The following is a 25617-nucleotide window of genomic DNA, read 5'->3' as shown; positions in this document are numbered from 1 at the left end:
ATTCCAGGCAGAGGAAACAGCAAGGGAGAAGGCCCTCAGATGGGAGTGTGCCGAGCATTTAGGAATAGCAAGGCGGTCCTTGTGACTAGAAGCTGAAGGGTGATGGGAGTGATGACAGAGAGGTGTGAGGAGAAGAGGTAGTTCCTTAGCTTTTATATGAAGCAAGTTATTAAGCTCCTATGGGTTGAGCAAAATAGTGATACGATGATGTACCTCTCACAGGATTACTCTGGCTGTGTTACAAATAGATGACACAGGCCAGCAATGATGAAAACAGGGAGTATAAGGAGGCTCTTGCTGTATTAAGGCCATTTGGGTATATTATGTAGCAGGAAAAAAATTTTTACTTAAAATTTCAAAGCAGAAGCCTAGACCTTTATGTTTAAAATATAGGCATTTAGGGCAGCCCCGGTGGCTCAGCGGTTTAGTGCCTGCCTTCAGCCCAGGGTGTGATCCTGGAGACCCAGGATCGAGTCCCATGTCAGGCTCCCTGCATGGAGCCTGCTTCTCCCTCTGCCTGTGTCTCTGCCTTCTCTCTCCCTTGCTCTCTCTCTCTCTCTCTCTGTGTCTGTCATGAATAAATAAATAAAATCTTTTAAAAAAATAGGCATTTAAATAATTTTTTGGCTTATAGACTTTTCAGGCTCTTGCCCTAATCCTCAGAGGATATATTCATTCATCTCTGTCTTCATTAGTATTTTCCATCGTTTAACATTAATGCTCTCTTCTGCCGTTTACTCTCATCTCCATTTCAGAATTGAGGATTTTGCCTTCAGTTTGGTTGTCAGAAAGTTTTACTATTGTTTAAAAATGTCAAAGTTGTGACTGGAAATTAATACAAACATATTTTGGGTTTTATAAAGATAGGTAAGTACACAGCAGGTTAGTAGTGAGTGATTTGAAAGCACATCGAGCTACATAGTCATTCACATGACTTGTGCATTACAGTAGTTCTTTATTACATAAAATCTCTCTCTGGTGATTTCTAGTAGTTAACTAGCATCTCTACCACTGACTGCCAGCTCATGCTACTACAGAAGGAAGTTCCAAAATACGGAACTCAGTAGACTTGGAAGTAAAGTTCGTTTAATATGACCCTTTTGTTTGCAGGTTAAGAAACTGGAACTGGACATTAATGTGGTTTAGTGATAACCATTGAATCTAGGCTTTCTTCTTCTATATCAATATTCCAATAGTACTTTTTGTGATAATGAAAATGTCTCTTTGTTGTCACCTCTGGCTAGTGTGACTGAGGAACTTTTTAATTTTTTTAAAATTTTAACTGAAATTTAAATAGTCACATGAAAATAGTAGACACACAACTCTTTATCATAGTACTACAAAGCTTTTGGTATTGATCATATATACACATACGATAGAACATGCGCACAAACTTTATTAGTTTGATATGTTTAGTAATAAAAAGACTACAAACAGGCTTCTTAACATATTTCATCATATACAAATACCATTGATTGTTAGATATACCATTTTATGTACTATGCAAAAATGCTAAAAAAAGAAATGCCACCAGTTATAACACAGTGCTTTCTTATCACTTAGAATTTTTTATTTTATACTTTTTGAAAGAGTTCTTTTAGATCTAATTGAATAATTCTTAAATTATTAATTAAATTACATTAAAAGGGAGATCCCTGGGTGGCGCAGCGGTTTGGTGCCTGCCTTTGGTCCAGGGCGCGATCCTGGAGACCCGGGACCGAATCCCACGTCGGGCTCCCGGTGCTTGGAGCCTGCTTCTCCCTCTGCCTGTGTCTCTGCCTCTCTCTCTCTCTCTCTCTGTGTGACTATCATAAATTAAAAAAAAAAAAAATTACATTAAAAGGAATTAAAATTAAAAAGGAATACGAATATTTCACATCTTTCTCTCCTGAGTCAATTTTTGTACTCCAGACTTTTTTTTTTTTTTAAGATTTTATTTATTTATTCATTCATGAGAGACACGGAGAGAGAGAGAGGGAGGCAGAGACACAGGCAGAGGGAGAAGCAGGCTCCATTCAGGGAGCCTGACGTGGGACTTGATCCCGGGACTCCAGGATCACGCCCTGAGCCGAAGGCAGGTGCTAAACCGCTGAGCCACCCAGGGATCCCCTGTACTCAGACTCTTTGATATCCTATTTCCCCCCCCCCCTCACAATATTGTTCTCTATACATTAGTGATGCAGAATTTCTTTGAAGTTTATCTTTTTAGAGCCTTTTTTTTTTTTAAAGATTTACTTATTTATTTATTCATGAGAGAGAGAGAGAGAGAGGCAGAGGGAGAGGGAGAGGCAGAGGGAGAGGCAGAGGGAAAAGCAGAGGGAAAAGCAGAGGGAGAAGCAGGCTCCATGCAGGAATCCCATCGTGGGACTTGATCCCGGGTCTCCAGGATCACGCCCTGGGCTGAAGGCGGCGCTAAACCGCTGAGCCACCTGGGCTTCCCTTTTAGAGTCATTCTTAATGGGAGCTCAATTACATGGAGCTAACCTATGTTTGATTTCTCCTTCACTACCTTTACCATGTCTCCCTAAAACCATTTGCTCGTAAGGGTTAAATGTGAATGCTCCTTTGTGATTTCTTGGATTTCTTTAAGGTACTAATACCTGTTCTGTAAGTTTTGATGCTGGCCAACAATAATTGTAGGTTGCATCCCAATTTCAGATTTTTTAAAATGTGTTTCAGAATCAAGGAAGTGTAATATAAAATTGAACATATTTTACCCTGTGACACTGGAATTTGAAACTGGTTGGAATTGACACTCATTAGGAAAGATTGCAATTGACTGTGGCGACTGTGACTGCTAGAAAGCTGGCTTTTCCCCCAGGCCTTGGTTTTGGTTTTTAGAGTGAAGTAGTGTGGTAGCTGGTAAGTGGTTGCTACTGTCTTTGGCTTCACTCTTTTGTAACTTCTAAACTTTTGGGGTTTTTTTCCCTACAGCTCTCTCTCAGGGCCTGAAATGATAGTAATAATTTATTCATTGAACAAACATGGCAGGCACTGTTCTAACTAGGAGCTGAATGTACGGTGGTAAATTATATAAACAGAGACTGTACTGGTGGAGCTTATATTCTGGTGGGAGGAGGCAGAGAGCAAACAAACAGGATGATTTTATAGTGGATAAGCACTCCAAAGACAATGAGTAGGGTAATGTGAGTAATGAGAGGAATGGTATTTTAATTAGGGTGTCAGAGAAGACTGACCATTGAGCCAGCCACATAAAACTATTTGGGAAAAAAATTTCAAGTAGAGGGAATAATAAAAGCAAAAGTGCTGAAGAAATAACAATAACTACAACAATAAGAATTACCACTGTCTTTTATTTAATATTTACTATGTGCTAGGCATTGTGTTAAAAGCTTCTCTTGGGTATATTATTTCATTTAATCCTCACAGTATGTCAGTGGCATGGGTATAGTTATTGCCCCTTCGCTGTACATGAAGAGACTAAGGCTCAAAGCAGTAAGTTGTGTGCTGCCTGTTAAATATTGGAGCCAGGATTTTAATTTAAGCCTCCCATCTCCCAGACTGATAACAAATTACTGTTATATTCTTGCCTCTGGTATTGAATGAAACTCATGAAGCTTCTCCAGTTCCCCTGTGAAGTAGATGGTAAAGTTAGTTCTTCCCATGCTTAGATGGATTGATATAAGACGGATTGAAAGAATACTGGACTAGATCTTCTTGGCCTGTTATTTAGTTCCAGTTTTTTTTTTTTTTTTAAATTCATTTGAGAGCCAGCACACACACAAGAGCAAGTAGCTGGGAAGATCAGAGGGAGAGGTAGAAGCAAGACTCCCTGCTGAGCAGGAAGCCTAGTGATGTAGGTGGGGCTTGATCCCAGGACCCCAGGATCATGACCTGAGCTGAAGGCAGACACTTAACCAACTGAGCCACCCAGGCACCTCTAGTTTCCAGGTCTTAATGTTGTATTTCCTCCCTTCAAATTCATCCTCTACTTATTTTTCTGCTTAAAAGTTTTCCATAGCTTTCACTTGCATTCTCTGTCTTTCCCTTCTTCAGCCACATTGAATTTCATTACTTCCTCACCTGCCTCTCCCCAGAAAATAATCCATGTCTTTTTCCTTTTGTATGTCTTTGCAGACATAGTTCTTTATTCCTAAAATTCCTCATCACTTTTTCTACTTGGTGCTTCACAACACAGCTTAACTGTTACCTGAAGCTTCCTGGTACCTTCAGATGTGTTTGTTCCCCTCCCCCTCCTGCTATCTAGTAATATGTGCATTGCCTGTATTACTACAATTACTGTTTTGTATTCAGAGTGAGGTTAATCTGTTTGTTTTCAATTAGACTAAGCTCTAAGAGAACAGGGCTGCACCAAATTTGTTTTTTTTTTTTAACTTACCCATCACTGAGCATTTTTAAAATACAGTGTTTATTAAATGGACAAATGATTTCACTTCCCTGAATAGGGTTTTCTTATCTGAAAATCAGGATAATTTCTGTTCTGCCATTACCTCAGTGCTGTTGTGAAGATCTGAAAAGATAATACAGGTGAAAGCGATTTGATAGCGTCTTAAACCATTAAATATACTATTCAGATTATTATAACTTAAAAAGTAGCTGATGATTGGTTTAGATGTTGTAATAAAATCCGATGGCTTTTAAATATGTAGCTTTCTTTTTATATCCAGTAGTTTATCACACCTGGTTTTACTGCCTCTCCTTATTTTTAAACGTATATTTTTGTGGAGAGCTTATATTTATTTAAAAGAAATTTATCATTTGCTCTCAAGGATAGAGGATACTATTGATAACTGGGACAATTCTTTAAAAATATTTCTAACATTCCTGAGAGTTTGGTAGACTTTTCTCTCTGAAGGTATACCATGACTATTCAATATATAAAACTTTCCCAAGCTTTTAAGATTTTGTGTCTTTGGGAGAGAGAAATATTTTCAAAAAGATTGCATTGTGTCCTTGTCATGCCATCTAGTGATCGCAGGACAAATTGTTTAGTTATTTTTTAAATTTAGCTTCTTTATTGTGTTGTATTCTATACAACGGCAGTGTATCTGTTAGTATGTAATTCCAGAGTAATAAAAATTCGATGTGTGTTATTCTAGGACTTACCAGTTTTACCTGTTTGTTCAAGAAGGTGTGTGTGTTATAGCAATCTAACAGGGTTTTAAATATTTTTACCGAGATCCCTGGGTGGCGCAGTGGTTTGGCGCCTGCCTTTGGCCCAGGGTGCGATCTTGGAGACCTGGGATCGAGTCCCACGTCGGGTTCCTGGTGCATGGAGCCTGCTTCTCCCTCTGCCTGTGTCTCTGCCTCTCTCTCTGTGTGACTATCATAAATAAATAAAGAAAAAAAAAGCTTAAAAAAAACCAAATATTTTTACCATGATTTTAAGATTATAGCTATGTTTTAATTCGTAATTTACTCTTGTTTTAGAATTTATTTCATTGAGTTTATTTTATTTTATTTATTTTTTTTTCATTGAGTTTATTTTAAAGTATAAAATACACTCATTAATTATAACTATAAATTCTTCCTTGATAGGTGTTAAAAAAGATATTGAGAAGCTTTATGAAGCTGTACCACAGCTTGGTAATCTGTTTAAGATTAAGGACAAAATTGGAGAAGGTAACTTAGTGATCTACTTTATAAGTTTCTTTTCCTTTGTATAATCTTGATTTTCATTACTATTTCCTATTGAAAAGTATATCCTTTTAAAAATATTAAGAACATGGTCATATTACTAATTATGATATCAGGTTTTCTTTTTCCCTGGAAAGAATGAAAGAATAAGTATTTACAGTAAAATGAACAGTCCTGTTTTCATCTTTATGCTGTTATACTATTAAAAGTATTGGTATACTAATATATCATTAATGATAATTATTAAAAATGAAAATTTCTAAATGCATATGGGAGAGTTTGATCAAGGGAAAACACCTTTTCCTTTCTCCATTAGTCAGATAGAACTGTATGTTGAAACATTTATGAAACTTAAGGTGGCAAAATGATGAAAATAAAGTGGTACAATATTTATAAGAGAGTATTGGGGCACCTAGGTGGGTCAGTTGGTTAAACGTTTGCCTCTTGGTTTTGGCTTAGGTCATGATCTCAGGGTCATGGGATTGAGCTCTGCACTGGGCCCCTGGGTCTGTGGGGAGTCTGCTTGAGATTATCTTCCCCCTACCCTCTACCCTCGCCAATAAGTAAGTTAAAAAAAAAAAAAGAAAAAAAGATGGTCAGTATTAAAATAAATGTCATTAAGAGACTGGCAGTCTTGTTGGCTGAATGAAGGGTGAATTTATGAAGTCAATAAGAAGGTAAAAGATAATAGAAGTTTTTGATGGCTATGTTGGGAAATGCCTAAAAACCAAAAAACCTTCCAATTACTTCATTGCTTTTCACAATGAAAAGTATCAGATAAGAAAAGCCTAGGTCATTGGGAGCAGAAGAATTAGAAGATGAGATGATTTGGGATGCAAGAAGTAGTTCTTTACATCTTCTCCTTACCTTTTTTGAACACTAACTTAGTGTTCAAAAATTCTGTTCTGGAATCCATTTGTCCTAACATTGATAGTTATTCCTGGAGTGGGGGAAGACAGGAGGATGGTCTAAGTTTAGAAAATATAGTACTTACATATAGCTCCCTTTTGGTTATTCATGATGTACTTTTTTTTTGTTTGTTTTTTAAAGATTTTATTTATTCATGAGAAACAGAGAGGCAGAGACACAGGCAGAGGGAGAAGCAGGCTTCATGCAGGGACCCCGACATGGGACTCGATCCCGGGTCTCCAGGGTCATGCCCTGGGCCAAAGGTGGCATTAAACCGCTGAGCTACCCAGGCTGCCCTCATGATGTACTTAAACACATTAAAGCTCTGGAAATTTTTGTAGGAAATTTTTGTAGTAAAGAAATTTATCGGGCAGCCCCAGTGGCGCAGCAGTTTAGTGCCGCCTGCAGCCCAGGGCATGATCCTGGAGACCCAGGATCGAGTCCCACGTCAGGCTCTCTGTATGGTGCCTGTGTCTCTGCCTCTCTCTCTATGAATAAATAAAATAAAATAATTTAAAAAAAAATTATCAATTTGTTTTAACTCCGTATTTCTCCAATTTAACTGGCCACCAACTCCTTTCTGTTTTGTTTAATGCTAAATTTAAAAGCATACTGGTTGGTGTTGGGCAGATCCTAGGAACTTCCATCTAATTTCCCTGCATTAATCTATGCGAGCAGCTGTCAACTTACTGGAGGAAAGAAACTGCCCAGAAATTTTGAGATGCTTAAATACTTTTAGACCAATTAGACTTATTTAATATGAATACTTGTTTTTTTTTTAAAAGGATTCCAATAAAATACTTTAAAATAAAAAAAATAAAAAATAAAAGCATAGGTGTTTTTGTCTTTTCCCCCAAATCCTATAAATATTTCTGCTTCTAATAGACCTATATCCAAATGTTAAAGTCATTTCAAATGACAGTATTATAGAAAAATACTAGAATGGATTATGACCACGGAAATTTTTTTTTAAGATTTTATTTACTTAGTCATGAGAGACACAGAGAGAGAGGGGCGGGGCAGAAGGAGAAGCAGGCTCCATGCAGGCAGCCTGACATGGACTTGATCCTGGGTCTCCAGGATCACACCCTGGGCTGAAGGCGGCACTAAACCGCTGAGCCACCTGGGCTGCCCATGACCATGGAAATATTTTGTGCTATCTCAGGCAAACAGATTTACTCTAGAGCTTTGGTAAATTAACATACCCTATAAAGAACTGAGAACAGTAAGAATTTATTAAAAATTGAAAGTTAGATATATTTATAAATGTTGTTACTCTTTATGTTTAATATAATTAAATATATTAATGATAGATTAGGATAACTTTATGGGTTCCAAACAGTTTTTAGGATCTGTTCTAGCATCATTTCATTAGCATTTAAAGAAACCAAATACTGAAAAATCTAATAAATTGTTTTACAGGCACTTTTAGCTCTGTTTATTTGGCCACAGCACAGTTACGAGTAGGACCTGAAGAGAAAATTGCTCTAAAACACTTAATTCCAACAAGTCATCCTATAAGAATTGCAGCTGAACTTCAGTGTCTAACAGTGGCTGGGTAGGTAATATAAAGATATTTTAATTGAACCGGCTATATATAATTTTTAAGTATCTAACAGATGATGAGAATATCCATGAATTAGACATTTTTCAGTCAGGTGTTTGCAATTTGGTAGCACTTTTCCTGTAACGTTGGAATGGTTAATTAAATTTATAATTTTAGGGTGGATTACCCTTGGGGCTAAGCTCGACTTCCTGTTCTCTTACCACTTTTTCTAATTTTCCTGCCAGATCATAAACCATGGTCTAGATATTTTTTAAAATGTAGTGAATTCATATTTCACATCTCCCCAGCCATTGACAGCCTCATCTCTTACTTTATTTTGAACAACAGAAACATCTGGTATGTCTTCCACATTGATCTCACTCTTCTAGGTCATTCTCCCTCTACTGTCATCCCTCTTCCAGCTGCTCCGTTGTCTTTGCTGCCTTTCCCAGCCAGACTTCCCAAAAATGATCTACATACACTGTTTTCACTTCCACACCCTACCTTCACTATCACAGTATCTGCTGTTCTCTATGCTAAACTGAAACTACTTTAGATAGCATTAACCAGGACTTCCATTTTGCCAGGTTTGTCTTTTCTCTTCACATGAACCCTAGGCAGTGTTTTGATTTGAACCATTGTCTTTCGTCTTTTGACTTCTGTACTGCCACATATGCCTTGTTTTCTCTGTGCTTTATTTGGCCTTTCATTTTTAATATCCTTTTGCCAGTTCTTCCTCATCTACCTGATATCTAAATGTTGGAGTTTCTTGGTGCCTGATCTTGGGCTTTTTTGCTCTGAACTCTTCTCTGTATTTCCTTGTGGCTTTAAATGTATGGTAATGATTCCTGTAAGTATATATCTTGCCTCAGACCTCTTACCTATAGATTTGTATACACCCACCTGCTGATTTGACATTTATTTGAGTACCTAATAAATATTTCAAGCCTAATATTCTGTAAACTAATTTTAATACTCCTTCACCCAAAAAACCCCTATTGCAACAGCCTGTTTTTGTCTGCTCATCTCAGCATCTATTATTAAATCTTGGCCATTTTGGATCCAAAATATTGTCTAAAAACCTATCCATGCTTTTCTGTCTTCTCAACCACACCTCAGACCAAGCCTGGATTACTAAAATAGCCTTCTTTTCTTTCCCCCTGAATCCCATGGTCACAAAACAGCCAGAGTGATCTTTAAAATATAAAAATTTGTATGTATATAATATAAATAGTATACTATTAGTTCCATCACTTAAAATCCTTTAATGGTTTCCCAGTGTCCTTTGGGAAAAAAAAATCCAACCTTATCCTGTGCCATTCTTCCCACCTCCCTGTGTTAGTATCTTCAAATTTGTCTCACACTTTCTCATCTCAGTTTCACTACCCATACTGTTCCCCAGTAAGACCTCTCCCAATCTTTGCCTGCTGACCCCTATTCTTTCTGATCTGACCAGGAGTGGCACCACTTCAAAGATGTCTTCTGAGGGGCACCCAGGTGGTTCAATCAGTTAAGCATCTGACTCTTGATTTCAGCATGGATCTTGATCTCGGGGTCCTGAGTTCCTCTGAGAGTGGAGCCCACTTAAAAACAAAAAACAAAGGTGTCTTCTGAATTAAATTAGATTCACTTGTTAGTGTCACAGCACCTTTTGATCTCTTTCAAAACCCTTATAACCTGTCATGTTACCTTATATGTTATTGTCCATTAGATAGTAAACTCCATGAGGGCAGATACCACATTAATTTTAATTCACCTTCCCATTCCTAGTATCTAACATGGTGTCTACCAAATAATTGTATTTATTATTTATTAAATACTAAATATTTATTGGATGAATGAACAAGCCTATTTCTTTGTTTCACCCTTCTGTATATTAGAGAAGACAGGAGGATGAGTTGGCCTAAGACATAATTACATACATTCTAGTTAGTCACCTGAATAAAATTGTTTCTTTTTCCATAAATATTTTTCTCTACCACTTTTCCTTTCCATGTACTTCAAAAAAATACATGCTAAAAAAAGTCTTTATCTGGTCTTGCTTCCTTTCTAGCTCCCACACTGGTTTTTCTTCTTTTCTTTGCCAGATATTTCAGGCAAATTGTATGTTCTGCTTCTATTGTATCCTGTTTTCCCTCCTTAAGTCCTATTTGGCCTCTTCCTTTCCACTTAAATTGCTCTCTGAAAAATTACCAGTTAATTCCTCTTTGCCAAATTAAAAGCCTTCCCTCAGTCCTTATTCTCATGACCTCCGTACTATTTACTACTTTGTTTAAAATTGCTCACCTAGGTGGCATCTCTTTCTGGGCTTTCTGCTCCTTCTTCCATATTTTGCCCTCCAACTCGAGACTTTTCCAAGACTCAAATTTTCTCTTTTTATCAAATCTTTCACAGCCTTTAGGTATCACTTTTCTGCAGGTATTGTCACTGACCTCTCACTTCTCACATAAGATGTATTCTTTATCTAGAAATTTTTATTAGAATGATGTCTCGGTTTTCAATGCTTTTTTTCCACATATTTTGTTGGTATCCATGTTTTACTACTTGGACTCAAAACCATGGAATTCAACTTTACCCTATTTTTCCTATCTTTTATGATTCAGTATAGCAGAGCGGTTAAGAGCATAGATCTAATTCAAGTCCTGCCTCCATGACTTACTAGTTTAGTATCCTTGGGAATGTTCCTAAGCCTCTCTGTGTCTCAATTTCCATTTTATACACAGGGGGAGGAAATAATAATAGCATTGTCCCAATAGGGCTGTTGTGAGGATTAAGTGAATTAGTTAATAAATGTAAAATGCTTGCTTAGATCAAAGTTTGACATATAGTGAATGCTCAATAAATGTTAGCTATAATTTTTTAATCAACTTACTTATTACTAATACTATTTTATTGGCTACTAAAGCTTATTAATTCATTCTTGTTATTTATGTTGTCCTCATTCTGCCACTTCCCCAATTAAAACTCTTAATTCTCTGATGTTTGAATTATAGTAACCTCATAACTGGTGCTTTTTAAAAAAACTATCTTGTACAAGTCACTTATAAACATGTATACTATTCCACAAATTGGTGGTTTTAAGTAGTTTTCTAGCATTATTTATGCATTGCTAAAATTTCATTTTTAAAGAAACTGAGCATAAAGTTTCGTTTGACCTTTTCTCTAAAGTTCATTATGCATTTTTCCACTAGGGGGCAAGATAATGTCATGGGAGTTAAATACTGCTTTAGGAAAAATGATCATGTGGTTATTGCTATGCCATATCTGGAGCATGAGTCTTTTTTGGTAGGTTTTAATACTTCCTTAATTCTTATTGGCTAAATATTTAATTGAAAACAATTTTATGACCTTATTCATAACTTTATTTTAGGACATTTTGAATTCTCTTTCCTTTCAAGAAGTACGGGAATATATGTTTAATCTGTTCAAAGCTTTGAAACGCATTCATCAGTTTGGTATTGTTCACCGTGATGTTAAACCCAGCAATTTTTTATTTAATAGGCGCCTGAAAAAGTAAGTATGAAAAGTTACCAGAAAATAATTATAACTTGAATGAATTTGTGCTATGGGGTTCATCTCGAAGATACAGAACATACTGCAGCAGCCATGACAGATTTTTTTTTGTTGTTGTTCAAATTTTCATTGTGATTGGGGAATGGAAATACATTGAATAAAAGATAAAATTGTATTAGTAAAGCAGTGTACATCATTAGATATACCATAGTTCAGTGAAAATAGCACTTAGCTAAAAGAAACTTTTAGAAAGGGGGGATACCTGGATAGCTCAGTCCATTAAATGTATGCCTTTGGCTCAGGTCATGATCCTGGAGTCCTGGGATCAAGCCCCATATCAGGATTTCTGCTCAGCAGGGAGCCTGTTTGTCCCTCTCCCTGGCTCTCTGCCTACCTGTGCACGCGTGCATGCGTGCGCGCGCACACACACACATATGCTCTCTCTCTCTCTCCCCTCCTTGGTCAAATAAATAAAATCTTAAAAAACAAACAACAAAAACAACTTAGAAAAGGTCTAGGCCTTTTCGACCTTCATATTTGTCTTATTTCTGGGTGTCATGGTAGCCAATTTCCTGTTTCAACACTAAAGTTGTGTTTTATGTATATTATATGTTGTGTGTGTGTGTTTTATGCTGATAGAGGCATTGTAAGCTGAATACCTAACTTAAATACTATTCAGTATACAGTGGATCATACTATGGTAGGAAGTACAGAACTATAACTTCTTGAAATTTATACTTCTGACCTTTCCCTTTAGTTTTCTTTAAATAAATCTAATTTATTTTTCTTTCAAGTGTATTTAATTAAAAATGATCTACTGTGATGCCATCTCTGCCATTGTTACAGAACAAAGGATTGGGCTTCTATCCCGCAATCCTTGTCTGCCTTGTCAGCACAGGGCATTGGAGAAAGGAGAGAAAGATTTTTGTGTGTGTATGTGATATATCATTCCTTACTTTTCAAGCCTAGTTAGCTGTTAAATCATCACCTTCTTTATAAATTCATTTTTTAATCTTTTTTCAAGAATGTTATACATTCTTAATGATCCCCTAAAGAATTACACTTTTTGTATGAATATGACTTGAGCATATTACAATGTTACTAAGCTTTAGTGGTTACAAAGAAGTAAAGATGCTTACTTTTTGTTGTCTTAGGTACGCACTGGTAGACTTTGGTTTGGCCCAAGGAACCCATGATACGAAAATAGAGCTTCTCAAATTTGTCCAGTCTGAAGCTCAGCAGGAAAGCTGCTCACAAAATAAACCCCATGTAATCACAGGAAACAAGATTTCATTGAGTGGCCCAGCAGCACCTAAGGAGTTGGATCAGCAGCCCACCATGAAAACTTCTGTTAAAAGGCCCTACACAAATGCACAAACTCAGATTAAACAAGGAAAAGATGGAAAGGTTCTACCTCTTTTATTTCTTAAATACTAATATGGTCTTAGAAATGTACTGCTTCATCCAACAGAGGGAGATATAATACCAGGATGATGCTTGTAATTAAAAAAATTTTTTTATATTTGCTGCATATTAAATTGATTAGCTTCCACTAAGATTTATAATGGATCATTTTACCATTTCAAAACAAATTACTTGGTAGATTTATAACGTCTCTGTCATTACATAATGTGACAAATATGGAAAATAACAAATTCTCCCTGCATGTTATAAAGTTCAAAACAGTCGTTCGTCCTTTTTAAAAGAAAACATTAGTTATAGGAGAAAAATTCTGAAGTGTCTATCTCCATTTTAGCTGCACAGCAAAATTGTAACATCCATGCAGGTGGTTTTTAAATTTTTTAGTTATATATATTTGTGGATTCTGATAACATTGTATGGGTGTTAAGAGTTCTGTCTAGACTATTTTCTCCTTTCACAGAAGTGTTTTGGTGCCTGAGAATGACTTGGATGCAGCTGTTTTTGTTTCATGTCACTTAACTCTTTCAAAACTGGCAGAGTACAGCTGGCAGAAAGTGTTACAGATATAATCCTTATTTTCCTTGTTTTTTGTTGGTATTGTAGGAGGGATCTGTAGGCCTTTCTGTCCAGCGCTCTGTTTTTGGAGAAAGAAATTTCAATATACACAGCTCCATTTCACATGAGAGCCCTGCAGTGAAAGTAAGTAATGTAGCTTAATAGTGCGATCATCAGTCAGTCGTACACTGAAGAGAATTTAGGGATTGGTAGTTGAGCATTTATTATCACTAGGTTTCTAAAAGTAGAGTTTTGCTGTGGCAGAAGGTATTAGTGCTTTGAGCATCTTATCAACACTTTTATTTTCTCCAGTTTTTTCCTGAACTTTTCTGGTGGAATTTTTCATCTTTTTTGGTTAGCTAACTATTGTTGCTCTTTTCTAAAGGATCATTTAGAATATTAAAGTCTTTTCTTTCATTGGCTGGAATGCGAGCTCCTAATAATTAACACATTTCTGACACACAGTTCATAATGTAAAGATGTTTGTAACGTTTACGAAATTGTAATCAATGTTAATTGGTTTTAAATTGACTTATATCCTATAACAGCTAGATAGCATGAGCAACAAAACTCTGATTTTAGCCAATGTAATTGTGCAGTTTACAGTTCTGAAATGGAGTTAGACACTAGAACGTAACTATGTTATACTTTTGTAACATATCAGGAGAAGTTTTAATACAGTGTAAGTCAAGTCTTTACCAACTGAGGACTATTTAGCAAATTTTAATATGTTTATTCAACAGAGAAACCTAAAAAGATCTTAATTACTTTAATACACACCTCTTCACTTAAAATCCAACAGCACATTCGGCAATTTTATGTTTGCCATACTAGCATTTGAAGACATCATATTAAACATCATGAAAATAGAAAATACAACTTTTCTTTTACAGCTTATGAAGCAGTCAAAGACTATGGATGTACTATCTAGAAAGTTAGCGACAAAAAAGAAGGCTGTTTCTACAAAAGTTATGAATAGTGGTGTGATGAGGAAAACTGCCAGTTCTTGCCCAGCTAGCCTGACCTGTGACTGTTATGCAACAGATAAAGTTTGCAGTATTTGCCTTTCAAGGTAATGTGTTTTGATGGTGCTATAAAATCACCAGCATGCTGCCAGACAAGATTAGAAATTGCATTGATTTTGGTGGGCAGTTGATTTAGTGTAAGGAAAGGAACAACACAGACACTGATGTGGAGAGGTACCTTGAAGAGAAAATGATACCTGTTGTATTGTTCATTTGACATTCATATGCTCTTTGAAAAACACATTTGCTCTTACATGCATAGAATTTTGGTGGAGGCAAGGGTAGTTATTTTGGAACCTTAGAATTGCACATTTTTGATTGCTGATTTAATCTTCTGTTTTCTTTCCTTATCCCCACCTATGTAGAATAACCAGAACCAAATAGTGTCTCTCACTCCCACTTCCTACTCTGAGCCCCATAAATTCCTCCCTCTCTTTGAAAAGTTGCATGAGCTTTCATGAGCCTGTAACTCAAGTATGTAAGAGACTAAGTAGATCAGAAATTTTCTGATATTACTCCAAATAGAAATGAAGTTTTATAGCTCTGAATTATATTAAATTCTGTTGTATTATGCTTTTCTGTTATGGTTATCATCTACTACCTATTTTTATACCTGGAAGTTACCTTAAAATTTTTCTGGAATAAGGCCTGGTAATTTGCAGGGTGTAGAGGGGAGGGACCAGTAGAAACAAAATCTAAGATTTTCATTACACTGGATTATCATTTGCTTTATAAATAACTATATAGATATCAAGGCAGAATTTACTGTGAAATAAAACAATAAATGTTACTTTTTGGTCTTAAATAATTAAACTCTAACGTAACTAGAAAATCTTATTTCATCATTATAAGGCGGCAACAGGTTGCCCCTAGGGCGGGTACACCAGGATTCAGAGCACCAGAAGTTTTGACAAAGTGCCCCAATCAAACTACAGGTATGTTGTTAGAAATACAGAACCCAATTAGAATTGGTTATCCTAAGTATATTTTATTTTATGATCTTTGTTTTACTATTAAGGTTTTTGTGCTTTTAATAAATTATATAAGTCGTTCTAGCAGTAGAGCAGGCCCATTTTTGAGATCATGCTATTAATGAAAATCTCTACTCCTACTGTAGCCTTTTTTTTTTTTTTGGTAAGAATTTTTTTCCTATAGATTACATCTTGCTTATCTATTTACAAGAAGATTTTTTCCAGGAATTTTGTTTGTGGAAGAAAAACAGTTTTTAGTAGTCTTTGCTAACTTAAGACTTGTAGCATTTTATCTGTTTGCCCAACACCCCAAAAGTCTTCTATGAGGCACATGATTGTGTGTTTGATTAAAATTATTTTTTGTTATTGTGAAAATAGTACAGTAGCATTAAGGAGTTTTGAAAAAGGAAAAGTTTTGCAATCTACAAAAGTTATCATGGAGCCAAAACCCAGGAAAAATTTCATTGAGTAAATGAATCCTGTCATTCACTTGGATTATGGACTTTAAAGAAATACATTAATCCACTGTGTATACTCAATACTTGCTAGTGATACAAAAAAATGAAAGTATCTACTTAGTCTCAAATAATAATAACCTGTTGAGGATGGTTATAAATCTTTATACAGGGTATTTTAGGGACACCTAACTATTCCTATCTGACGGGAATATGGAAGGAAGTTCACGGAAGAGGGAACCTATGAGAAGAGAATGTAAACTGGAGTGAATGGTTGGCATTGATACATGAGCAGAGGATCTCAAGAAACAGAATGGTCTAGTCATATAGGAAACAATAAGTTTAGTGTTGCTAGAATGTAAGATGGAAGTGAAGGAATGGTGAGAAACCTGATAATAGATCAGATCCCACATATTAAATAGCTTAGACTGTATCCTCTAAGTGTTGGAAAGTATTCAAGGGAGAGACATGGTAATAATTATGTTCTAATTGGATCATTCTGGTAGGTGTACAGAGAGGATAGGTTTTGGAGAGTGGTGGCCTACAGTGGTCCAGATGCGAGATGATGAAAGCCTGAATGAGGGCATCATTAACAAGAAAAAAGAAAGGTGAAAGATTGGAAAGGCAGAACCTGGTAGATAATTGGATATAGGATTTGGGTTTTGAGTGGTGAAAGAAAAGACATCCAGGATGTTTATCAGAGTTCTAGCTTAGGGGACTTGAATGGGTATCAGTGACTAAGGTGGAGAATAAGTAACTGGTTTACAAGGAAAGATAAGGTGGATTAGGGTGTAAATTGGTCTGAGATACTTGTGGGACACCCAGATAGAGATGTTCAACAGAATAAAAGTCAAGCTCAGGGAAGTTGGGGCTGGAGATACAGTTGAATGTCATCAGTACAGAAAAGATGGTTAAAGCCATAAGGAAGATGTAGTCAGGGAGAGTGTACAGGGGAAGAAGTGATTGGAACTTTGGGGAACCTTAGCCTTAAGGCTTGGAAAGGCAGGTGATATAATGGCCAAGGCAATAGAGAGCAAATAACTTGGTGATACTAGGAGGTCAACAATTAGAAGAGCTGTCCCTAAGAGAAATTTTCTTAACATGAGCCTGGGCTGGTCTTAAAGTTAACTGCCAGAATTCTAGAGATTAAAGTTTCTATAGCAGAAGTCAGGGTTAGCACCTGGCTGAAGAAAAGCTTCTAATGTTCAATATTTTTCACTAAAATGAACCACTTTCACGGTATGTAATTCTTGAGGAGCATCCAGATTTTTCCCACATAGCTATTTTTGGATTTCTTTTGATCTTCTAAAATATTTCTATTTATGGTTTTCTAATGATAAAATATCCTTTAAAGTTACTAACATGTTGCTTAAGGAAGAAGACATTGTATTCTGTGTTAAAGATGTTGGACCAGTGTTTCTCAGTCCTGGTATCACACTATATCCTCTGAGGAACTTAAGGAGTACGATGCCTGAGCTCTATTCCAGAACAATGAAATCAGAATCTCAGACAGTGGGCCTGGGCATCAGAATTTTTGTAAGGCTTAAGATAATTTGCACAGCAAAGGTTGAGAACTATGGATATAACATTGACTACTGGTGATAAAATTACAGGTTTGGGATTTTTTAAAGTTTGTTTTCTGTTACAGCAATTGACATGTGGTCTGCAGGTGTCATATTCCTTTCTTTGCTTAGTGGGCGATATCCATTTTATAAAGCAAGTGATGATTTAACTGCCTTGGCTCAAATTATGACAATTCGTGGATCCAGGGAAACTATCCAAGCTGCTAAAACTTTTGGTAAGCAGTTTTATATTCTAGAACAAAACAAATGCCTTTATTATCTCTATAAATCAAATTATGAAGAAGTTCTCTTTACAAATAGACATATTCTGTGTTCATAAAATTCTCTGGTGTTAGATACAAAATTTCTCTGATGCTCTAAAATTAATTGCATTGTGTAAGAAGATAATTTATCATCACTTCTATATAATCATTTAATTTTACCAAGCACAAAGTGCTATTTAAATATTTAAAGTTCAATTTTATAATCTTAAAAGAATAAGGGACTCCCTATAGTTATAATTTAACTTCATTACATAAATATTTTTTAATAGTATGTTTTAATTTGTTTATTGTGTATTTATTAAGCATCAGGTGTTCTTGGGCCTGCCTTAAATGATCTTACTCTATACTGACAAGTAAACTGTTAATTATGATGCAGCATAATAAGGACTATAGTAGGGAAGATAATAAATAATAAAATATGTGTTAGTTAGGTTCCTTAGGGTAGGAAGGAAGAAAAATGAGGAGAACACCTTTGCTGATGGAGTTATTCTTGTAAGCATATGTTGGAAATCCTAGTTTCCAAAGTAGGTGCTTTCTTGTACCTACTATAAGAAAATTTTATCTGAGGTAATAGAGTGAAATAGTACATACATACAAAAATAAATGACCATAAGTAGAAGGCAAGATTGAGACTTTGGAAATTGTATTCTTCCACATGTTTATTCTCAACTGATAAGAAAACTTTTTATCTACTACTGAATAACATGAGAATTTTATGAACATAAAATTTATCAGAGAACTGGGCAGCCTCAGTGGCTCAGCAGTTTAGCGCCGCCTTCAGTCCAGGGCGTGATCCTGGAGACCCGGGATCGAGTTCCATGTCAGACTCCCTGCATAGAGCCTGCTTCTCCCTCTGTCTCTCTCATGAATAAATAAATAAATCTTTAAAAAAACTTATCAGAGAACGAACACCAAAACATTTTGTTGAAGAGCTTAAATCTCCCCTTTCTGTAGTCAAAGTTTTAAATGAGGATCAATAATGGAAGCACAACATGTGACATGAAAACATCCCAGTGTGAATGTCACAATAGTAGGCAAGAGCTTTTAAAGACTTATCATTGTAATGCTTGTTCTCATCTTAGAAAAATAATAATGGCAGGTAATACTAGTCTTAGTTTTATTAGTAGGACTTCTGCAGCTGTTTCAGTCCAATCTTACTATAACTTTGGGCTTAATACAGAAGGACTCAAAACTCCAGTAGTTACAGTTCTTTAAGACCCAAAGAAATGACTTGCTTCAGATTAACAGTGGGAGTGCTTTTACTTCTGTTGTGTATAACCTGCTTCCCTATCCTTAATTCCTAGAGCTGACCCCGCTGTAGATTGTCATCAAGTACTTGTTGAGTTCTGTCACATTCAGAAGAAAAACCTTGAGCTAAATCAAATGCCTGACATGTAGTCTGTAACAAAATATATTTTTTAAAGGTTTGAGAGAGAGAGAGAGAGAGTAGGGGAAGAGATAGAGGGAAAGAATTTCAAGCAGACTCCCCACTGAGCAGGGATCTCCAAATGGGGATCGATCCCAGGACCCTGAGATTATGACCTGAGCTGAGGGCAGATGTTTAACTGACTGAGCCACTCAGATGCTCCCACATTTCTGTCTAAAGGAAATAAGGCCAAGATAATATAGTATTGCCTGTTTGTATGCTTATTTTTGCCCATGTCTGAAAATAATTCTGTCAGGAAATTGTTTCAGAGACATTTATATTTTTAAAAACTGAGCTCTGGTTTATTAAGTCATTCAGAAACATTTGTTGGGAGTTGATGTGGCCCAAGTACTAATATTGAGTCTGTTCTCACAGAGCTTAAATTCTAGTGGGGGAGGCAAATCTGTCAGACGAGTGGTATTAAGATAAAAAGGGAAAGGAAGAGAAGAGGACTCCTCTTATTTCAGAGGTTGGTCAAGGACACCATCTGTAAGGATGTGATATCTGAACAATGACATGAGAGGCTGAGTAATGCTTTTTTTTGTCCAGTCCAGCAGACATTAATTAAGAGCCTACTGTGTAATAGACACTGTCCGGGCTTTGGTGGTTCAAATGTAAATGAAATAGTCCCTATCTTCAAAGAGCTCATAATGTAGGTGAAACAGACCTCCAGTTACAATACAGGCTAATGAAAGTAAAAAAATTTCATAGGTACAATAGAAGTTTAGAATGTTCAACTCTGTGAGAGTGTCGGGCTTCACAGATATAACTCTTAAGCTGAGTGATGATATAAGTTAGAGTATCCCAGGTGCAGGGGATCCTAGGCAAAATAGGAGCCACATAGCCAGAGGCATGTACAAGTATGGAAGGGGGAGAAGGAATGGGAGCTGCAGCTGATTACAGATTACAGAAAGACACTATAAAGCTGAAGAAATTAGGCAGTCAGGTGAATCCCTTACATAGCTTAGTAAGTCACTGCTTTCTGCTTAGTACGTCCTACTTTTGATTTGGTCTTCAACTGTGTAGTACAAAACACAACTTAAATATTAACATGTGGTGCTCTGTCTCTATATAGTGTAAATATATCCACAAAGTGTATGGTTGGACTTGCATTATTCTCATGAGAGACTTCTGATATTTTCAAATAATATTAAATACATGTGTTTTTTTCTTTTTCAGGCAAATCAATATTGTGTAGCAAAGAAGTCCCAGCACAAGACTTGAGAAAACTCTGTGAGAAGCTCAGAGGTATTGATTCTAACACTCCCCAATTAACAAGTGATACACAAGGGCCTGCTTCTCATGACCCAAGTTTTTCAGAGAAGACTGACCATAAAGCTTCTCACCTTATACAGACACCTCAAGCACTGCCCTCAGGGAATTCACTGTGTAAAGGGGACAGTAACGGCTGTGGGCGTGGTTTGAATATGGATACTGCCGATTTAGAAGGATGGAATGAGGTACCTGATGAAGCTTATGACCTTCTTGATAAACTTCTGGATCTAAATCCAGCTTCAAGAATAACAGCAGAAGAGGCTTTGTTGCATCCTTTTTTTAAAGATATGAGCTTGTGATGATTGTTCTTCATATGTTTGCTGTTGTGTATTATGAGACAGGTGAAAAAGAGTTCCTTATAAGAGCTATAACTTCTTGATTAGAGACCAGGGCAGGATAAATAATTTATTTTAAAATTTTAGTATTTGCTCTTTGGCAGATTCTAAAATATGGATTAAGATTAAAGACAGCTGGGATAGTTCTTTAGGCTAACTACATGATCTTTGAGTAAGATTTACCCAAGTACAAAAAAAAAAAAATCTACCCAAGTATAATCAGATCTTTCACTTCCCTAATTACTTGTCACTGCCATATGCAGAAAAAGCAACTGTTTTACCCTAGTATATAGGAATCTGAGGTGTAAGTCTTAAAATTAACAGATGTGATCAGGACTAAATGAGTCAAAAGAGTTATTTTATTGGTTCCTTTAAGTTATGGCTATGTGTACTTCTAGAAAACTCAACCCGGTGCTGATGCTCTAACCATTCTGTAGGTAAAGGAGATCATTTCCTCTTCTGGAGGCATATATTATACCTTTTATGAACACTAAAAGCAATTAATGAGAAAATGTTGGAGGTAATATCACTTAAAATTGAATTTAATTTATCCTCAAAGTATTTTGTTAAAGCATTTTTGTGTGAACTGCCATGTTTTTCTTAATGGTTTCTCTTGATTTTTCCACTTTCCCCATCCCCACCTAACACATTCTCCTTGGAAATTATATGGTGCTTTCCACAGAGTTTCTGGGTACTTTGTTAAATATTGCATGTGTTTACAGTTGGGAACTCACTGCGTACACTGGTTGATTAAAGGGAAGCTGCAGAACCAAGGTGAAGGCTGATAGTCCAAAATGCTTTTCTTTTTCTCACCATCTTAGGTGTAATTAGGTAGCTGCTAAAAGGGAAAATAAATACAGCCTTGAGAATATTATTGGTTATTTTTTCCTCTGTGTTGATGATCCTGGGTCATCAGGATCTCTGCATCCTGTTATAAATAAGTTGGTCCTGCTCAAGGAAGATTGACTACTAGAGTCTTGGGTGCGTTGGAAAGAGAGATAAGTGCGCAAAGTAGAAGAGGACCAGAGATAGAGATTTATGTATTACTATATTCCAAAATGATACATATCAGTGACAGTATTTCAAATGCTCTCTGTGAGAAATAAGTCACGGGATATGGATCTGCTGAAAACTTTCCCATTTAGTAGGGATAGAGTATAGTGTAGAAACAGCTTAGGGATCTAGAACATACATTCTGTTATTTTGTGCATTCAAGTAAGTATGTCACCTACCCTATTTGGTAAGTATAGTATATACAGAAACCATTGCCACAAATATGCTCTGTATTCTCATAATCTTAAAAAAAAACTTGAATGTTCTTAAATTTGTATGTTTAATAAAGTTATTTTATATTTTTTATGTCCAGCTACTCATTTGAAAAATACCCTTTTAAGAAAAAGTATTGATCACTGGAAATATTTTCCTTCTGAGTTTGAGGAGTGCTCTCTCCAGCAAATAGTAGGCAGTAGATTAACAAAAATTGACCTGGCTCAACTAATATATGAAAGATGGAGATTGATTTCTTTTATAGAAAAGGTGCTCATTGACCTCATTTATAGGAAAATTGCAACAAATAGTAAAGCAGTAACTCATCTCAGTAATCAGAAGTATTTACTTAACTAAAAAAATTTCTTGGTGTGATTTCACAATCAAGTTAACAAATTCTAAGAAAATTAATAGGAAGAAAAATTTAACTACCAAAAGTAGAGGGCAGGAGACATTCTCTAAGAAAGTTTAGTGTTCGGGGTGGTTGTTTGAACTTTTTATTAATATCACTGTTAGAACAGAACTTGGCTGATATGCAAGGGGAGGAGGGAGGTAAAGGGAGCCCATGTTTTAAAAGATATTCAGGGTTGTAAATTAGTTCTCAGGGAATTTCGATCTCACTAAAGAATGTTGAGTCAGTGTTGGGTGCTATATAGATAGAAATTAGCAAGAAGCTTCCATAGGCATATTCTTTAAGTCTTTCAGCCTTCTAAACACCATTTTTTAATGGCAGATATTGCCCTAAAATTTTTTAATTAGTTAAAAAAGTCATTTTTAGGGAAATATTAAGAAGGTAACTAGTTAATGCCATTTCCTATTATTATGGAAGTTCCCAGAATATTCAGCTATTTTTCATTGTCAGCTTTTTAAAATTCTTATTGCTCAGACTCTTGAGATAAAACTGTTAAGGGTGTTTTCATTTAATAAGCCTTAGACATTTAGAACTATTAATATAACAAGCTACAAGTATTGGTTTTTGAAACAGGCTGCAGCTCTGTAGCATTTTTAATGAAACTTTTCCTTATATGGAGATGATTATGGTTGTCTTAATGACCTAAATAAAAATGTGGCTCAAGAATGATTATTCCAAAGAATTAAACTTAATTTGTCTCAAAATCTGAACAAAAGTCATCAAGTGATGTTAATCTCTTGTTTCTGGCATCAGCATTTTAGGGACAAAATGGTGCTACAGATGTCAGAATATCAATTGCGTAAAGTCTTGAAACCCACAAGACATGTAGGCTTAGGTCTTAGTAATTTCTGCTGTTTATGTAATTTCAGCCCTGCGCGTCACTGAAAAGTTATTTATCTTAAGAAACTGTGGCCAAATTTGGCGGGTAATGCTGTCTGCCAGTGTCTGCAGATGTATTGTTTCCTCCTACATTGTGCGTGCTGTCTGTGGTCTTTAAAGAACACTACCTAACACAAGGCAGAAATGTCAACTCCCCATTCAGATTTTTTCCTTTGTTCTTAGAACTGAGGTTGCCATTTCCTAATTTTGTCAAATTTTGTGTTTGAACTGTCTTCTTTCTTGAAAGGGGGATATTATCACCCATGTAGTAGATAAGTAATCAGAAGTACTTAATGCTGTGTCAAATTACAGTAAGGTTTTCAACAAAGTAACCACAAAGGTCAGTGCTAAGGCAAGTATTTACTAAATAATGACATTTTAGATATCTGAAATGAAAAGGCTGTGATCTTAGGAAAGCAGTTACAGGTTGGGTGAGAAGATTATAAAAATGAAGTCAGAAAAGTGATAGCAAAATAGTTTAAGCTTGATGTGACCTGCTAAAGTTTTTTCTTCAGTAGAAGAAAATCAATTAAAAGAATAAAGTTGCCTTTGACCACTGTTTTGAATCCTTTAAAAAATTAACAAAATAATGTCTGGAAAAGAATTCAAAAGGATAAGCAAAAATTTTATGGGGGGAGTGTGTACATAGCTTTTGCAAGGCAAGGAAGATGACTAGAAAAAGTTGTAAATGGTTTAGAGTTCTGATTTAAACATGCATCATGCGCAAAATGCTCTTTCAAATTTAATACACCATCCCAGCCCTTAAGTGGATTCCACCTTAGACCCTACTGAAGCAATTCTTTGAGGAAAGTAACAGGGTTAGCACTAATTTTAATACCATCATATAAAGGAAAATAGAGAATAACTTCTAGATTCATCTCTAAGTCTAGATTTAGAGAAGGCAAGTATCACTCCCTCTAGTAGGAAACCAAGATGAATCAAGGGATGGGCTTTAGAGATCCTGAAATCAGTAATAACATGTCAGCTGGGGAATGAGTTTCACAGATCAGAAAATGGAAACGCCACTTGATTATTTTTTAAGACTTCTTTTAGAGAGACACCTGGGTGGCCCAGTGGTTGAGTATCTGCCTTCAGCTTGGTGTGATCCCAGGTCCTGTGATCGAGTCTGACATCGGGCTCCCTGCTGAGAGCCGGGAGAACCCTCTGCCTCTGTCTCTGTCTCTGCTTCTCTGTGTCTCCCATGAGTAAATAATTTTTTTTAAAGATTTTATTTATTTTAGCATATGTGAGGGGGTGGCAGAAAGAGAGAAACCCAAGCAGACTCCATGCTGAGCCCAGAGCCCCCATGAGTAAATAATTTTTTCTTTTTAAGATTTTATTTATTTTAGCATATGTGAGGGGGTGGCAGAAAGAGAGAAACCCAAGTAGACTCCATGCTGAGCCCAGAGCCCAACGTGGGGCTCCATGTCACTATCCTGAGAACATGATCTGAGCCAAAATAAGAGTCAGTCACTCAGCCGACTGGGCCATCCAGGTCCCCATCACCTGATAATTTCTTTTTAACCAGAATTTGTATATGTATTCCTTACCTACATTCTACTGATGTGTTTTTATAGGTGTATATTTAAGTATGTATTCATCCTTTGTATAAATACCTTCTCTAACTTCTCTGAAGACTAGAAATGGCTCCAACCCGTACAAGACTAAGTAAATCAGAAGCAAATATATGGCTGTGTAGCCTCGCTTTGTTATTTTAGCTCTGTCCATAAGCAAAAGGAGCAGGGTGGTGGGGAATCCAGCCACCTCCAAACTTTTCTAACTGCCTTAATGCTTTTTATGCAGAAGTTGCTTTATTTCTTGTGGCATGTTGCTGAATTATATTCAGCACTCAATATTCTGATTAAAAACAAAACCAGCCCCACTGTATCTATATATATGAGTACTCTTTAGACAAGTATTAGTAATGCATCTTTACACTTTTCCCCCAAGGTTTGTGAAATGAATGCCTGGTGTTGTGAGTGTCCTGTCATTTTAATTTCTTATTTTGAAACCCCACAGATAAATGGCCATATGAAATGGGTACTCCTCATAAAATCAAAACTTGTCAATTTTATGTCTAAAAATAAACAGCATCTTGCATCTGTTTGTTGTGTGTGAGGAACCATCTTTCTTATTTGTTCCTATGTTGTGTGACAACCAAGC

At 36.1% G+C, this 25617-nt stretch overlaps 1 protein-coding gene and 1 long non-coding RNA gene across 4 annotated transcripts in view; one reads left to right on the top strand and one right to left on the bottom strand.

Annotated features, from left to right (window-relative positions):
* CDC7 (cell division cycle 7) overlaps positions 1-25559 on the top strand; it is a 29783-nt gene extending 4224 nt beyond the window's left edge. For 2 of the 3 annotated variants that reach the window (XM_025996485.2, XM_025996487.2), the window contains exons 3-12: positions 5521-5604; positions 7951-8086; positions 11266-11359; positions 11445-11587; positions 12742-12994; positions 13613-13708; positions 14458-14636; positions 15442-15524; positions 17664-17813; positions 20467-22256. In XM_025996485.2, the coding sequence (XP_025852270.2) occupies positions 5521-5604; positions 7951-8086; positions 11266-11359; positions 11445-11587; positions 12742-12994; positions 13613-13708; positions 14458-14636; positions 15442-15524; positions 17664-17813; positions 20467-20861 (1613 nt within the window). In that variant the 3' untranslated portion in view covers positions 20862-22256. Of the gene's footprint in view, positions 1-5520; positions 5605-7950; positions 8087-11265; positions 11360-11444; positions 11588-12741; positions 12995-13612; positions 13709-14457; positions 14637-15441; positions 15525-17663; positions 17814-20466 lie in introns of all 3 variants that reach the window. The other variant, XM_072754640.1, reaches the window with a different exon arrangement.
* The window catches only part of LOC112918380 (uncharacterized), a 36876-nt gene continuing 20786 nt past the window's right edge, over positions 9528-25617 (bottom strand). The window contains exon 3 of the long non-coding RNA XR_003234674.2: positions 9528-9657. This is a non-coding gene — a long non-coding RNA (uncharacterized lncRNA). The remainder of the gene's footprint in view (positions 9658-25617) is intronic.

The sequence above is a fragment of the Vulpes vulpes genome, chromosome 3, assembly GCF_048418805.1.
Source record: "Vulpes vulpes isolate BD-2025 chromosome 3, VulVul3, whole genome shotgun sequence".
NCBI classification, from domain to species: domain Eukaryota; kingdom Metazoa; phylum Chordata; class Mammalia; order Carnivora; family Canidae; genus Vulpes; species Vulpes vulpes.
The sequence above is the reverse complement of the archived record's forward strand: the minus strand, read 5'-3'. Positions and strand labels throughout refer to the sequence as shown.